The following is a 16,069-nucleotide window of genomic DNA, read 5'->3' on the forward strand; positions in this document are numbered from 1 at the left end:
TGCCTCGAACACAGGATTTTGATTATGGGAGTGTGGCACTGGCCTCTTTTCATAGGCTTATCATTTTGATTCACTGCGTTTTTAGCAATTGGATAATAACCTGACTAGCAAGAGGCCTGTAAGTGTTGTTAGTTTATGTTTCAGGCTGCAGTTCCTCTTAATTGCTTTTATGTTTGTCAATTGGGCGATTCAATTACCATGTGATATTAGGTACTCTACCAATTGTTTAAAATGTTGTGCAAACAGACGTCAAGTCATTCTAGCCTGAAATTCCTTTTAACTGGTTTACTTTGAGTTGTTCTGTAAGATGGTGTAAACAAAAACAAGCACAATTTATACACGAAGATAGTCATTTTCATTAAATTATTTTATTAATCACATTGACATTTTTTGGGACAAAACATTCTACACATTGTTACAGCGTCAAGTGGTTGGGGGGAAATATAAGCGTTTCTCTTGAAGGTTAAATGGCGAAAAAACTATAGGCTACACGCCCAATGGCCTTTTTTCTTCACTGGAAAAAAAAGATTTATAGCCTATTTAAGTCATTGCCGAAGTATTTCGGTCTCTAAAAGAGCTTTTATTATGCAAATCCTCTATACATAATGAGATATTTACAAAAACAAATATGAGCAGTTCTCAATTGCGTAATAGCAGGAAGTGAATTTCCGGCGATATGCGCTTTCCAGGTAACAGACGATGTCACAGCCTGGGGCCAGGTAGACTCCAAACTATTCTATTAAATCCCAAAGGCAGACAGTTGACCAGTACGGGCCACTACCAGGGCCTCCACATTGATTTGGAGTAGGTGATGGTGGGCATGTTCTGGGCTTCTTGGTTCTCCAGTGCGTCGGTAGCGCGCTGGTTGTGCTCGCTGTCTGTCTCGTACAGGTCAGAGCACAGGTCCTCACTGGAGGTGTTGGAGGCGGCGGGGGAGAGGGCCGAGGAAGAGCCGCTGGCTATACTTCTGCATCCAGGTGAGGCTAGGGCCACGCTCACTGCCTCGCCGGCTGACCAAGTGCTGCCGTTGTTGCTGGAAGTGTCCGATATTATATCCATAACCATGTCCTGGAAGTGGTCCTCGTTCAAGGGCATACACTCCAGCAGGTGGTTCAGTAGCTCGGCTGCCACCGTCGCGTCTATCCCGGGACAGTTGGACACAAACATATGGACCTCATGCATGCACTGGATGTAGCCTGCTGCAAACCTCTCGCTGGCCTCCCGGTTCATGATGTCAGTCTCTGAGGAAGATATTAAATTAGACCTACTGAAATTCAATTGCACTCCCACAGTGGGCGTTATGTTAAGCCGCACCTGATATGGGCCTAAATGTACTTTGATGAGTGGAGGAAAGGGTCAATGGTCTGGTCTGTACCATTGCTCACTGCTTACCTTGGGGACGATCCTTGAGAATGTGCTCCACTTTTTTCACCGTCATCTCCAGAACCTCTGCATTCTCCACCTTTGACTGAAGCCGAGGGGAGACGAAGTGAAAAATATTAGATTTAATTCGCTTCTATTGTATGACCGGTATTATTGCAGAGGCTACGCTCAAGCCAATAAGCGCAGCCGCGCCAGGTGAGTCTATAGCGGGGTAGGTGCGCCAAACTCACGTCGGTGTCAGCGAGCAAGGTCCGAAGCTCCTGCAAACTCTCATTGATACGAGCACGCCTCTTCTTCTCCACCAAAGGTTTTCTAGCCTGTAACAATGACACACAGGCCAGTTAGTACGTTGTACCAATGTAATAACTGCATTACTAGGGTAGGCTACTCTATAGAATGAGATCAGCGACACAACAACCACAGATGCCCCTTACCTTTCTATCCCCTTTATTAATCCCGTAGTAGTCATCCTCATCCATGCCAAATCCGTTCTTGATGTGCAGAGCCGAGGGGGCCATGTTGGTTTTGAGCCCGAGTCGTGCAGTCAGTCTGAGATCCCAGTTTGTATTCCACTGCTATTTTCCCGATCCGTGAAAGAGAGCAGCTGGCAAACGGAACCGGTCAGAGAGAATTTATACACGACAGGCGAGACGCCCTATGATTATTGTACAATCTTCGCGAGACGTACTGCTGGCACTATAGAACTGTTGTAGGTATTTATAAGGACTCATTTGCATATGAATGTGTGGTTTGTCTGCACTCTAGCCAGGGGACAACAGAGCACACACCGCGAGAGCCAATCAAAGCCCTCTCCTTTGTCTTCCGCCAGCCCTTTCTGCGCGGTGAGAATCAGTAGTGGTCACAAGTAATCTTTTGGGTTTGCGTATCTGGCGACAGTGTTTTTTGTTGTTGTTGATCAACCGTAGGCTATTCACTTAGGCTACTGTTTAAGAAATAATGACAATTTTGGAGAAAAAAAGTAGCCTACAAGTGCATTGCATGGTAATAACAACGTATGTAACTTATAACATGTTTATTAGACAGCTATTGGCATCTTCCATCTTGTTATCTGTTTGTGTCCTCCATAACTGCACATTATAGCCTACATTCTGTGAAAGGAAATAGGATGGGGTGCAGCCTGCTATCACAAATTATATACCCATTCAGTGGGTCATCAAAGCTCCAATGTGTCCAATGTATTTCACTAGGTAGACCAATAGGACTATTTATGGCATAACACAGAGAGATATTATGCAGATGTGTCAACAAAAAAAAAATACATTTTAGTGGCGTGGAGTATTTGTAATATATTTTTCATTACAAATCCTGACAATCTGCTGATTATCTCAAGACTCTGTCATTTTTCTCTCTTTATTTTCTTGCCCTACCCAGTACCATTTTTCGTATGTCCCTGTGCAATGCTCAGAAGATTTTCCCAGTGCGGGTTCTCCGATGTAACGCGATGCCTTCAGTTGGCAGCTGCTGGCGGAGGCCCCTTGGCCTAAACTGAATCAGACTGGGAATTAAAGGCCCTTCCCCAAAGAAAGCGACAGGTGTTAGCCTGCCCCTCATTTGTTCTCTCACTTCTTTGGTGACTTCTGGTTTGGGTGCAACTGCACTCTCAGATGCCCCATTCCCTTAAAACGCACAGAAGAAATAAGTACAAAAAAAAATACTAAATAGACCCTAGTTTTAAATGTTCATCTTTAGAGTTCATGCATGTTTATATTTGCTCATCCCTTACAGTTAACAAAATAACTGCAGGCTTATTTTCAAGAACATTTGGGTTATTATGGTTGAGTTTACAGAGGCAGCCCAATTCTGATCTTTTGCACCATTATTGGCAAAAGAGCTGATCTGGTTGGCCAAAAGACGTACGAGTGTAAAAAGATCAGAATTGGGCTGCCAATGTAAAAACGGCCTATGTTGTGTCTAGAAATGGACTTAAATCCATTAGCCAAATTTCGTTGTGGGTGTGTGCACTATTCTTTTATGCACAATTGTCTATTTGTTTACGTCTGATAGAAGTGTTCAACCTTCTGGTCTTGTTGCATGTATTGTGTATGTATACAGCGCATTGTCATGCAAATTACCAATACACAATAGCGCATTTGTGTCTATCTAAACCAGCACCAAAATGTGTCATGTCACTAAATTCTCCAGGTAAACAACATGATTCCATTACGAGTGAGTTTTATGCACAAGATTTTCGCTACAGCAATTAGGCATCAGTAAAATATCTACAACCTAAATGAAGGCTGTGTCCAGAGGCTTTGAAGTGGAGGGGTTTGGCACCTCGCCACCCCACGCTCCGCTCCAGATCTCCTCTTAATGGTCTGGACTGGGGAGAGAGCAGCTGTCTCGGTCCGCTTTTGTTCGAGAACCCGCAGAGGGACCGGGCGCCCCTCTCCATCTTCTCTCTTCTCTCCCTTCTCTGCCACCACCCGGCGGCTTCATTAGCTCTGTGGCCAATTATTATGGGTTTATAGTCAGGAGGAGATAGGCCATTTACTACAGCAACGTTTTCAATTTTCGAATTCAATCATTTAAAAAAATGCCTGTGGATTTGTCAGGATTTTAAAAATTCACAATTGAATGAGTGGCGCAGCGGTCTAAGGCACTGCATCTCAGTGCAAAAGGCGTCACTGCAGTACCTGGTTCGAATCTAGGCTGCATCACATCCGGCCGTGATTGAGAGTCCCATAGGGCGGTGCACAATTGGCACAGCGTCGTCCGGGTTTGGCCGGGGTTTTCCGTCATTGTAAATAATAATTTGTTCTTAACTGACTTGCCTAGTTAAATAAAGGTTACATTTATAAAAACATGTTTTTAATTGTAAACAAATAATGGTTTGCCTATACTGTACTTGAAAATATTTACAAACGTGTTTCCTTCCACTTCAAGTCCAGTAGGGTGTACACAAATATTGCCAGCGATCAACCCCCTGTCATCTAACCACAGCCCAATTCTGATCTTTTTCACTAATTGGTCTTCTGACCAATCAGATCACCTCTGAAAAAGATCTGACGTGATTGTTCAGAAGAGCAATTAGTGGAAAAAAGTTGAAAATTGGGCTGCAGGTGTAAACACTAGAAACCACCGACCTAATTTCCTCACCACACCAACAACAACATTATTAGGGCGATGGGCCAACACGGGCGGCCAGAACAGATTCAATGTGCCTTGACATAGATTATACAAGTGTTTGGAACTCTATTGGAGGCATGCAACACCATTATTCAACGATAAATTCCGTAAATTTGTGTTTTGTGCTGCTCCAGAATCTCCCATAAATTGGGTTGAGCGCTGGTGACTGACACACACCCGTTAAACCTGCTATGCTCCTTTGAGACCCCTTCTTCAAAGTCACTGAGATCTCTTCTGGCCATGGTAGCCAAAATAATAGGCAAATGGACATTTTTATACATGACCCTAAGCATGATGGGATGTTAATTGTGTAATTAACTCAGGAACCACACCTGTGTGGAAGCACCTGCTTTCAATATACTTTGTATCCTTCATTTTACTCAAGGCTTTCCTTCATTTTGTAAGTTCTGTCCTACTGGACTAGGTAATTTATTTAATATTACTGAAACCATTTTCTTATATTCCTTCACATTGCAAGCAAGAGTATAATATGACATATTATACAATTTTTAATTGTTTATAAATGCACAATAATACTGTAGCAGCTGTAGGCCTCAGCATCATTCATATCTTTTAACATGGGTTTATCTCATGTTGATAGGATCAAAACCTTTCTATATAAGAGAGAAAGTGTGTGTGTTTTTGTGCGTGTGCACGAGCACAGGTGTGTACAAATAAAATGGATAACATCTACAGAAATTCCATACACTTTTATTAATATTGGTTAGTAATATACAACAAAGGGAGCAGTACAAAAGCTATTTGTGACTAGAGCTAAGAAGCTAAATGTTTTATCTTATTATTCAATAAATAAAGATGTTAATACAATAAATACAAGAAAAATATTAATAAGAGCCTTCTACAATGCAGGCTACGGAAAGTAGACTTCGGAGAGGAAGTACTGAGAGGTCTGTTTTATATATCACACCTAGATCAGAAACGCAACCGCCCCACAATCCAAAACAATGTCTTCTGAGTAGCATATCTATAAGATACATAACAGAGGAGGGTCTAACATAGGGATCCAGCACACACCCAGAGGGCCAGTTTAGTTTACCAGGGCCTCCACATCTCCAGCATGCCCAGGTGGGGGCTCCCAGGCAGGAGCAGGGGCTTGTCCTGGGGCCCCACCACATGGCACAGTGGCCCCTCCATCTGGCCCTGCCTCCCAGACCTGGGGTCCCCTCTGATGGGTGTAGTGGGGGCTCCTGGCCCCTGGCTGGGTGGGGGGGCGTCGGGCCTGAGGTTGTGGTTGGCCTGAGAGGGGGGCTCTTTGCTTGAGCGGGGCAGGGATTTGAGCAGGTGGTTGAGCAGGCGGGAGCCCAATGTTTTGTCCATCCACTCGCAGCTGAGCAGCATGTTGTGGACCTCGTGCATGCACTGGATGTAGCCTGTGCTGTACTTCTGCTGTGCTTCCAGGCCTAAGGTGGGGTCTGCTGTGGAGGGGAGGAGACACTGGGTCAAACATGGGTCATAGCACAATCTGTTGGTGGCAGGATGTATTGCACCCAGACTGGCCTATTAACCAAAATAAATTTGTATAATGCATTTCTTAATCCTGAAAGGGGAGCACATTTTTTTTTGCCTTAACACCACACACCTGATTCCACTAATCAAATGTTTAAATGAGTTGATTAGTGGTATCCCTTTGGGTCCCCAGGATTAAGAAACACTTGTTTTATGTTGAAACCAAGAGAAAATATGGAGAAAACCACAATTAATACAACTATGAGTACTAATACTCAAAAAGTATTATTCTCATCAGGCAACATAGTACTGTTATTCAATAACTGATGAAAATACTCCCACCAGTCTCCGTAACTACTTTCTAACGTGCCGATTAGGCCCCCAACTGCTTACATACATTATTGGACGCAGGCACAACTTTGAAAACTCACTTATGTTTCTTCCGTTAAGTCACTTCATTGGACACTTACCACTGAATTTATGGGTCTGAACATTCTGCAGGTGTTTCACTGTCATCTCTAGAATGTCCGCCTTTTCAAGTTTCGATTGCTGTTGGGGGAAAATGGAAAGTTAGTGTCAAGAAATAACTTACATTGCGTCTTTCACTCTCCATATAATTGAGCATTTATAACAATTAAAATACAGTGTGCATATAGGCCTACTCACGTCAAGACTGAACGCCCCGACGACCGTTTCTTTCAGCTGATCCAAGCAGTTATTAATCCTCTCCCGTCTTTTCCTCTCAATGAGCGGCTTGCGCAACTAGAGATGGAAAGCGATAGGTTAATGGCGACCAGATACAGACACAAACTGGACCAGATGATCACTAAGCGTGAGCATCTCCGAAGAAAGACACATGTTGATGCTTAAGTTTATCTATCGACGGGGACGAAGGCAATACCTTTCTCTCCTCCTTGGCACTCGAGTGTCTCCCCACGTTGTGCGCCATGGCGCTGGTTGTCATCTCTCCTTTACGCTCGGTATAGTTGTATATGGAGTATAGCTCTCCTCTCCCGGCTGAGTCTAGGATCTGTCTGTAAGGCCCTCCGCGCGGCGCACCCCTCTTATTTATAGGGAATAATTAGCATGTGAATGCTCGAGCTCTTTGGCTGAGGTATTTTCCCACACACGGTGTCGCTCCCATCAGTCAGGGATGACAGGTCACTGCCTCTTTTCAATAGCCGAGGTACCAGCCCTGCAAAAAAATACAAGCGACAGATGTCCAGCCTGAAACCATGCACCCCCCATCGACTCCGCTCTCTGCCCCCCCCCCCCTCTGCTCCCTCTCTCTCTCTCTCTAGTGAAGCAAAGCGCACGGGTCCCCTCAGGATTGTCATTCCCAGGGCCGAACAAGAGTGTGTAATTACCGTGGTTACACCAGGGACCCCCTTGGCCATTCATGCCAATGAGCTGGGAAAGCATTAGGCCTACCCGAGAAAAGGCGAAACCTATCCCCTGAAGTTTCACACAGAAAAAATACCCACAACGCCTAGTGGCCCTGTGGTCATTGTTATCAGTCTGTGTCGGTGTCGATACTAACAAGTGCTCAGGGAAGTGTTGATGCTGAGAAACTAGTGATTAAATCCCGAGTGAAGAGTAGGACTAAACTAATTGCTCTAAGAATTTAAGCCACAAGCCTACAGTATAACGAAAAGTGTTCATATTTTAAATTGAATGTAGCCTATGTTTCTCCTGAGATATAGCCGAAATTATGTTCGCGCAATATGACTGGAAAACCTATTGGCAATTACACTCAAAGTTAAAGAAGCTTATTTCAAACTATTTTCAACTCTGCCCTGGTTTAGCAATTCAGTAGGTCTAGGCTACTCAACGAATTATCAACAGGAGGTCAGGTTTCATTCGAATTAATTGATTAAAATTCAATACATCGATTGCAGGTGTTGTTTTATGTTCTGAATTTCGTTGAAATAAAATGAAATCCCTTCACCTAATGGTTTTGGGGGATATGGGTGGGGGTAAATGGGCCTAATTCCACATGAATTCCGATGCTCTTTGAGTTGTCTAATATCGACAAGGACAAATTACTTCAATATCCTTTCGGATATTGATCATGGCTTATTATTAATCAATATACTTTTCTTCTTTTTTTAAATGTACAACTTTTGTTAACTTAAGCCAGATATAGGAAGCGTTTTAAAACTGTACCCTAAACATATATTGTCAACTTTTTCTAACTCATTGAGTCAGGGAGAGCAGATGTCAGAGTGACCACGCAGACAGATGTCACACCCGCGCGCTGGCCCTTGGCGTAAGAGATTCATGGCGGGGGCTCTGTGTTTGACTTGAGCCACGCGACTGTCAGGCGAATGCTCGAACGTGGGAAACTCCGCCGAACAATAGGCGGTATTCAGCCGAACCTAATCACCATGAAGAGAGTAATAACCCTGTGGAAGAAGAAGTGGACGGTCCAGCCCGGGAGAAGGCTCTCTCTCAGTGAGCCCCGGAGCAGGAGGTGACTAATGGGAAGTTAAGGCAGGTGCGCCCTGACCCCTGGTTTTCGGGCAGGTGTGTGATCATCACAATGAAGCGTCAGTATAAGCAATAGTCTATGTGTGGTCCTTGACCACACAATACATTTTGATATCACATTGTTATGCATGAGACTAACATATGGGCCTATTTGTGAATGCAACAGGTATTAGTATAACACTTGTTGAATTTGTCAACATGAAACAGTGTAGCCTAATGTGGTCAATTCGAATTGAAGGCAGTCAATTCAATAAGTAATTTGAATTTATAACACAACAATTTAAAATCTTTGGAAAATGAATAGCTTCTACTTTTCAGTTTGAGAAACCATTGAAAATAAATAAGACATTTTCAATAATTGAATTGAAATTTCAGTTTACTTCCAATTGCCTGAATGACTGTCATCAATTAGAATTTACCCAAACCCTGAATGGTAGCCTATTAACAATACAAGAGATGTCCAAACAGGTTAACTCATTTTTGCATAGGCATTGGATGATATTGTTGTTTTTTATTGGAAGGATTACTGTAGGCTAAAAGGAGTGTGATCCTCAGAGCCTTAATAAATAACTAACCTTCAGTGGGTAGTTGGCAATGACAGGCGGACAAGTGTGCATCAGCGAAGCTTTGAATAAGTGTACCGATTTGAGTCCATTTTCTAAACCACAAATCCAATCTATAGGCCTATAGAGTCACAATGGGTGGCCTGTGGCTGATGAATACAGTGAGTGGTGGGGTTTCTTTTGAAACTCCAGAAAACTTGGGCGACTTTTGGGGAGGCCTATAACCATACAAAGGGCAATGGCACATCTAGCCACGCGACCCCCAGTCAGCCGCCTGTCGCTTATCACTAGGAAACGTCCTTCAGAGGGTCACACATAAAGACCCCACGGTCGCAGAGCATGCATTCTCTTCCAGAGAGCAGCAAAGTCTCACCAAAAGAAAAACTTGCTACATGCGCAGGACTATATAGCCTAACAAGGCAATTAGATTTTAGTGGGTCAAATTTTTATATAGGCCTATGTAACAGTATAACTTTAGACCGTCCCCTCGCCCATACCCGGGCGCGAACCAGGGACCCTCTGCACACATCAACAAAAGTCACCCAAAAAGCCGCGGCCCTTGCAGAGCAAGGGGAACTACTTCTTCAAGGTCTCAGAGCAAGTGACGTCACCGATTGAAACGCTATTTAGCGCGCACCACCGCTAACTAAGCTAGTTGTTTCACATCCGTTACACCTAATTGATCCAATAGCCTATCCTAACCTACATTAGTCTATTCAATGTTGGAGTGTCAATTTCGAGTTGTGATATTTTTGTGGAGGCTCTATAATAGGAACTTCTAGAAAGTTCCATTTGTTATGGGTTATGGCACAGAACGGCCAAAAATCAATGAATCCGGCAAAATCGTTGAGGCAGCAAGGGGGAGAAACTATCAGAGAGACCGAATTAAAAGGCCAACTTGTGAAGAGGTGCTTGCGCCCTTTCACGCCCTCTCTCCGTTACCATCTGGCCACGCGTCCCCATGATCAGAATTAGCGTGGGATGACAATGCCACAATAGCTCCCAGGCTCAGACGCCCTAAGCGGCCCAGTGGCCCACTCGTCTTGGCTGCTAAATTATGAGGAACACAATCATTCCTGTTGGGCCAGTGTGCCCGTGGTCTACATCCGCTTTTTTTAGGTGACTTATTCCGGATCTAGACGCATATACATACTGTATCTGAGGCGCTTCACATTTGCAACATCAGATTTAGTGAAATGCGCATTGGGAATGCATATACTGTAGAGGTACACTGTTTGCTACATCAGCGACATTTTGCTATTTTTTTATGTATTGTATTAGCCTTTAATACTGGCCAAATTGGTCTCTATCCCTCCATCCATCCTTCCAATGAAATGACCTATTTTCCATATTTATTTGTCACTATTTTCTCGAACATCTGCATATCTATTAATTGAAACAAAAACAATATATCCTTCTAAAAGTAAATATACATGATGTGAGATTTTTTTTTTTACTTTAGTGATGCATTATTATGCTGTTATTAAATGTATGTATAGGTAATTTTGGGTATAATCAACAGTAGAATACTGTGAAACGTTTTACTGCATCATACTGTAAATGATGGTGCATTATGTGAAAAAATTGTAGGCTGGGAAATAATTGCTGTATTTCGAAGGATACTCTAATTCCATCCCACAACAACCTTGGCCCTCCAGTGGGGTGCATGGTAGGTTGGCTCATTAACATATTTTGAGGGTGCCTTGTAAAAGGCTATCATGTTTTTGCACCTGTTGGTGAGAGTGCTTTAGGCCTACCAATTTCACCAGTATATGGTAGTAGTGCACCATCATTTAAAAATGTATAGGGGACAGATTGGAGTAGCAGCAAGCCTTAAACCTTTGATGATTGAGCATTTTTCCATGTTTTTTTGGTCTGTTTTGACCTGTAGTCACTGCCAGTTTGGAAGCCTTTGATAAGGCCTCTTGGAAGTGAAACACCAAATATTAATATACATGCTGTAATGTGTAAACACATTATCTAGCAGATGACCTGCTTGCACCAATTCCATGTAATTACAGTAAAATGCTGTGACTCAGAAACCCCAAATCCCATCCATGAATTTCATTCATCCATCCAGCCAGCCATCCATTCATTCATTAATTCATTAAGATAGCGGTAGCACGTACTTTATTAAACAAGTATAATACAGTCAATTCTACGGTATTGTACTGTGTGTCATTACACAGTACTTGCTTTGATACTGCATTTAGATTTCAGCAGGTGTACTGCAATATGAAATACAGCAACTTAAGCTACTTGCCACTTTCCTGCATGTAGTTACTGCCAAAATCACCACAACCCCTTTACAGTGTTGCTGCCAGTAGTTACTGCCAAGATCACCACAACCCCTTTACAGTGTTGCTGCCTGTAGTTACTGTCAAATTCACCACAACCCCTTTACAGTGTTGCTGCCTGTAGTTACTGTCAAATTCACCGCGACCCCTTTACAGTGTTGCTGCCTGTAGCTATTGTCAAATTCACCGCGACCCCTTTACAGTGTTGCTGCCTGTAGTTACTGTCAAATTCACCGTGACCCCCTTTACAGTGTTGCTGCCTGTAGTTCTTCAACTTTTTAAGACTGGTGATGGAATCATGGCAGAGGTTTTGGGATGTTGTTTTCCCCAACATGAACCAGGAACATTTTATTTAACCAATGTGCAACAATTGGCGATTACACTTGTTTTCCATAGACCTAACAATGAACATAATGTTGTGTGGGCAGTATCGCATTTGCACTGAAACCTTCAAGTGAATTAGCCTAATTGTTGCAATATTCCCAGCACAATCGGGAAGATTTGGTGCAGTCAGTGTGTAGGCCTAAACCTACTTCTGTAGCCTAAATTTTATGTTAACTTTAGACTATTTTGCAAAATATTAGTTTTACAGACAGCCCTTGTTTTAACGGAATAATATTGGGCTAAACCAGTTATAAATTAGTCTAATAATTGGTCTTCATTGATAGGCTAGCCTTACCTTGGCATATATGCCTAAAGTTGTAACAAATGTAGGCTAGCTACTTAATAGACATTTTCTTGTTGGTCCCATATGTTTTTTAAGGGCCTAGTCATGTTCTTGTTGGTCCCATATGTTTTAAGGGCCTAGTCATGTTCTTGTTGGTCCCATATGTTTTAAGGGCCTAGTCATGTTCTTGTTGGTCCCATATATTTTAAAGGGCCTGGTCATTTTCAATCAGTGCTTGAAATCTCGACACTTTAGTGCACAACCCAAGGCTCGCCCTGACTGCATAACATCAGTTATTCATTGAGCTATTTTCTGCATTGAACTCCCAAAGATATTTCATTCCTGTACCTATTGTATATGGTATCTTTTTTATTGATTCCATAAATACACACTTCTAAATAGCCTACACATTAATTTATGTTGTAATATCTAGGGCAGACCCAGTAAACTTGAATTTAGGCTTACGTCATTTGTCCATTAGCCTATCGGTGTCACGTTCATCGTAAGGATCGGACCAAGGCTCAGCGTGAGTAGAGTTCCACATCATTTTTAATAAATCGAAACTCACTGAGTAAAACAACAACCGAACGAACCGTGAACCCACTGCTGTGCACAAATACATAGACAAGATCCCACAACACAAATGAGGAAAATGGCTACCTAAATATGATCCCCAATCAGAGACAACGATAAACAGCTGTCTCTGATTGGGAACCATATCAGGCCAACATAGACATACAAAAACGCCTACACATACAAAAAACCCTAGACATACAAAAACTAGAGTACCCACCCTAGTCACACCCTGACCTAACCAAAATATATAGTGAAACAGAGATATCTAAGGTCAGGGCGTGACAATCAGAGTCAGCTGTGATACGTTGTTGCATGTTGCTACAATGTTTTCACTCTGTGTTGAGGGGTGTATGTTGGTCCAAACTCAACCATGTGATGAGGTAGGTAAACACAGGTTGTGTTTGTGTGTGTGTGTGTGTTGGTGAAGGTGTGAATGATGCAGACCCCCTGTGGGAGGAGAATGAGAAAGAGAAGGCCCTGTTGGTTAAAGCCAGCGAGAGGACCATGAGATACTTGAAGGAGGATCTGGCTTACTACCATGAGAAGGTCATCAAAAACCTAGGCCAGACCCTGGACAGAGCTCTGGTGCTGAACCAGAGTGAAGAGGAAGCTAAGCTGGAGGAGAGGATCGATTTTGAAAGGATGGTTTGGGAAGGGTGAGAGATTGATGAGGCTAGGGCTAGAAGTTGCAGGAAGCATAGACAGAAAAAGATCAAGACACCCAAGAAGCTAATGAATGGGAGCCAGCCAACTAGTGAAGGTGGCAGAAGAGGAAGAGGGTAAAAGAGATCAAAGTGCAAAGCCAGTGAAAATTGACAAGGAAAACCTTTGCAGAGTTCATGGAAAAAGTCCAATAATGTGTTTGAGGGTTTTGAGAAGTCCAAGACGTGTCACATGGTCAGAAAGCAGATCAAGCAAGACCAGATGATGTTTGATGCTTGGAAGCTCCAGCAGGAGTTAGTCGTGGGCTCTTTCAGAAACTACTGGAGAGAGCTGGAGGAGGGCATCGAACCAATGCTGGACAGAGTGCAGGAAATCGCCGCTGTGGAAGTTGAGGTAAGAACACCACAGCATGCTTTATGTCAGCTGGTATAATGGTGGAAACAGAGAGTGAAGAAGTAGCATTCAGGTTTCTTTCCAACTCACACTGTGTACTATAATAACCATCATTGCCCGGTATTTTGGATTGGGTTAACTTACTTTTCAGACCTGTTAGGTTTTTATATAAATGCATTGTGCATGTTATGTTTAGCCCAGTCGGGTCACCCATTCAACAAGTCAGTTTTTGACGTCATCCATGTCTAAGGACATCAGGAGATGGTGGAAACCGGCCACTAGGGGGCAACAGTGAGCACTGTTACCGTCAAGTAGGTTTCGGTTTTGCTACAGCATTTGTGGACGGCATGGCAGATAGGTGTAAGCATCTGATTCCAAAGGTTGCAAGTTCAAATCCAGCAATAGAAAGTTGAATTTGATATTTTTGTTTTAAGGCTATCCCAAACCTTAACCCTTACCTCAACCATTCTGAGTTAATGCCTAAACTTAACCTTAAACACTTAGAAATTTGACGTTTGGAACAACTTAGACATTTGAAGTTTGAGAAAATGGATGAACGTCTGATTCCAACGTGGGACTGTGAGAGCTGGTAGGTTTAGCCATAACCCTTGCACCTCTGTCTCCTCTCTCATGCAGAATGACTTCGCTACTCTTGAGTCTGTGGTAGATTGTTTACTGGATTCATACAGTATTTATACAGACATACTGTATATGAATTACTGATTCATTACTGCAGCTACAATATTCTCCCAGTATGTGAGACTTGTAAGGTTTTGATACACGTATTCCCACTGGGCAAATACGGGTTGAATCAACATTGTTTCCATGTAATTTCAATGAAATAATGTTGAACCAACGTGGAATAGATGTTGAATTGATGTCTGTGCCCAGTGGGCTGTATCTTGTCACTGTGATCTTGTGATTAATCATGTTAACTAATCTTGTACCGCTAATCTTCCCATCAAGAGTCAGAACTACAGGTCACCTGCTCCAGTGACTATGACCTCCTTGACCTCTGTCTCTCTGACCACTGACCACTTCTCCACTGAACGCTACCCTCCAGACCACTACCACTTCCCCCCTCTTCCTCCCCATTCGCATCCCTCCCTCTAACCTCCAAACCGCCGCTCAACCCCTCACTCTTCCCCGCCGCCTGCCCCCACTGAAGGTTCCACTGCTGACCCTGGCATGGCCATAGACCACCCATCTCCACCCAGACTGAGGGAGGACAGACAGACAACTCTGACAGGGCTGGAACCCCTGTACTGGTAAGAAGCCTGATAAGAACCAGGCTCCCTCTCTCTCTGTCAGTCAGATCCACACACATGGTGTCACATAGAGGAAAGCTAGTGTAGATCTGTCAGATTATAGCTGCGCTGGAAAGATGTTTAAATGTATTATGTTTCTCACTCTGGACACTAATGGAGATCATACAGGAGAAGCCAATGAGATGGATTATGATGAGGTAGAGGAGATTATCATCCTGCCTGATGAGATTGATTTTGAGTAGGTAGAGGAGATTATCCTCCTGCCTGATGAGATTGATTATGAGGTAGAGGAGATTATCCTCCTGCCTGATGAGATTGATTATGAGGAGGTAGAGGAGATTGTCATCCTGCCTGATGAGATTGATTATGATGAGGTAGAGGAGATTCTCATACTGCCTGATGAGATTGATTATGAGGAGGTAGAGGAGATTGTCATACTGCCTGATGAGATTGATTATGAGGTAGAGGAGATTATCTTCCTGCCTGATGAGATTGATTATGATGAGGTAGAGGAGATTGTCATACTGCCTGATGAGATTGATTATGATGAGGTAGAGGAGATTATCCTCATGCCTGATGAGATTGATTATAATGAGGTAGAAGAGATTATCATCCTGCCTGATGAGATTGATTTTGAGGAGGTAGAGGAGATTGTCATCCTGCCTGATGAGATTGATTATGATGAGGTAGAGGAGATTCTCATACTGCCTGATGAGATGGATTATGAGGTAGAGGAGATTCTCATACTGCCTGATGAGATTGATTATGAGGTAGAGGAGATTCTCATACTGCCTGATGAGATTGATTATGAGGTAGAGGAGATTCTCATACTGCCTGATGAGATTGATTATGAGGTAGAGGAGATTCTCATACTGCCTGATGAGATTGATTATGAGGTAGAGGAGATTCTCATACTGCCTGATGAGATTGATTATGAGGTAGAGGAGATTCTCATACTGCCTGATGAGATGGATTATGAGGTAGAGGAGATTCTCATACTGCCTGATGAGATTGATTATGAGGTAGAGGAGATTCTCATACTGCCTGATGAGGAAAGGTTCCAAGTAAAGCAAGAGAAGGAAGAAGTGAAGGAGAAGAAGGAACAGGAGAATGAGACAGAGGAGGGCAAGAAATGTCACAAGACCATCAAGAAGA

General features: G+C 43.1%; 2 protein-coding genes across 3 annotated transcripts; both read right to left on the reverse strand.

The window, feature by feature from the left end:
* Positions 1–352: 352 nt before the first annotated feature.
* LOC110507961 (transcription cofactor HES-6) lies at positions 353–2,223 on the reverse strand. Its single transcript, XM_021588387.3, has 4 exons — positions 1,818–2,223; positions 1,614–1,700; positions 1,393–1,468; positions 353–1,241 (listed from the first exon to the last, which is right to left on the reverse strand). Exons 1-4 carry the CDS (start codon positions 1,899–1,901, stop codon positions 778–780), a joined length of 711 nt encoding a protein of 236 aa, XP_021444062.1. The 5' UTR covers positions 1,902–2,223; the 3' UTR covers positions 353–777.
* Positions 2,224–5,221: 2,998 nt separating this feature from the next.
* Positions 5,222–7,057, reverse strand: LOC110507960 (transcription cofactor HES-6-like). 2 transcript variants are annotated; one of them, XM_090223938.1, is made up of 4 exons: positions 6,899–7,057; positions 6,664–6,759; positions 6,468–6,546; positions 5,222–5,963 (listed from the first exon to the last, which is right to left on the reverse strand). In XM_090223938.1, exons 1-4 carry the CDS (start codon positions 6,959–6,961, stop codon positions 5,584–5,586), a joined length of 618 nt encoding a protein of 205 aa, XP_090080064.1. In that variant the 5' UTR covers positions 6,962–7,057; the 3' UTR covers positions 5,222–5,583. The 2 variants fall into 2 exon arrangements, with proteins under 2 accessions (XP_090080064.1, XP_021444061.1); XM_021588386.3 differs by having other exon boundaries at positions 5,222–5,966; positions 6,899–7,053.
* Between the last annotated feature and the right edge of the window lie 9,012 nt (positions 7,058–16,069).

Source organism: Oncorhynchus mykiss, chromosome 27 (genome assembly GCF_057628025.1).
Source record: "Oncorhynchus mykiss isolate SJ-2025 chromosome 27, ASM5762802v1, whole genome shotgun sequence".
NCBI lineage: Eukaryota > Metazoa > Chordata > Actinopteri > Salmoniformes > Salmonidae > Oncorhynchus > Oncorhynchus mykiss.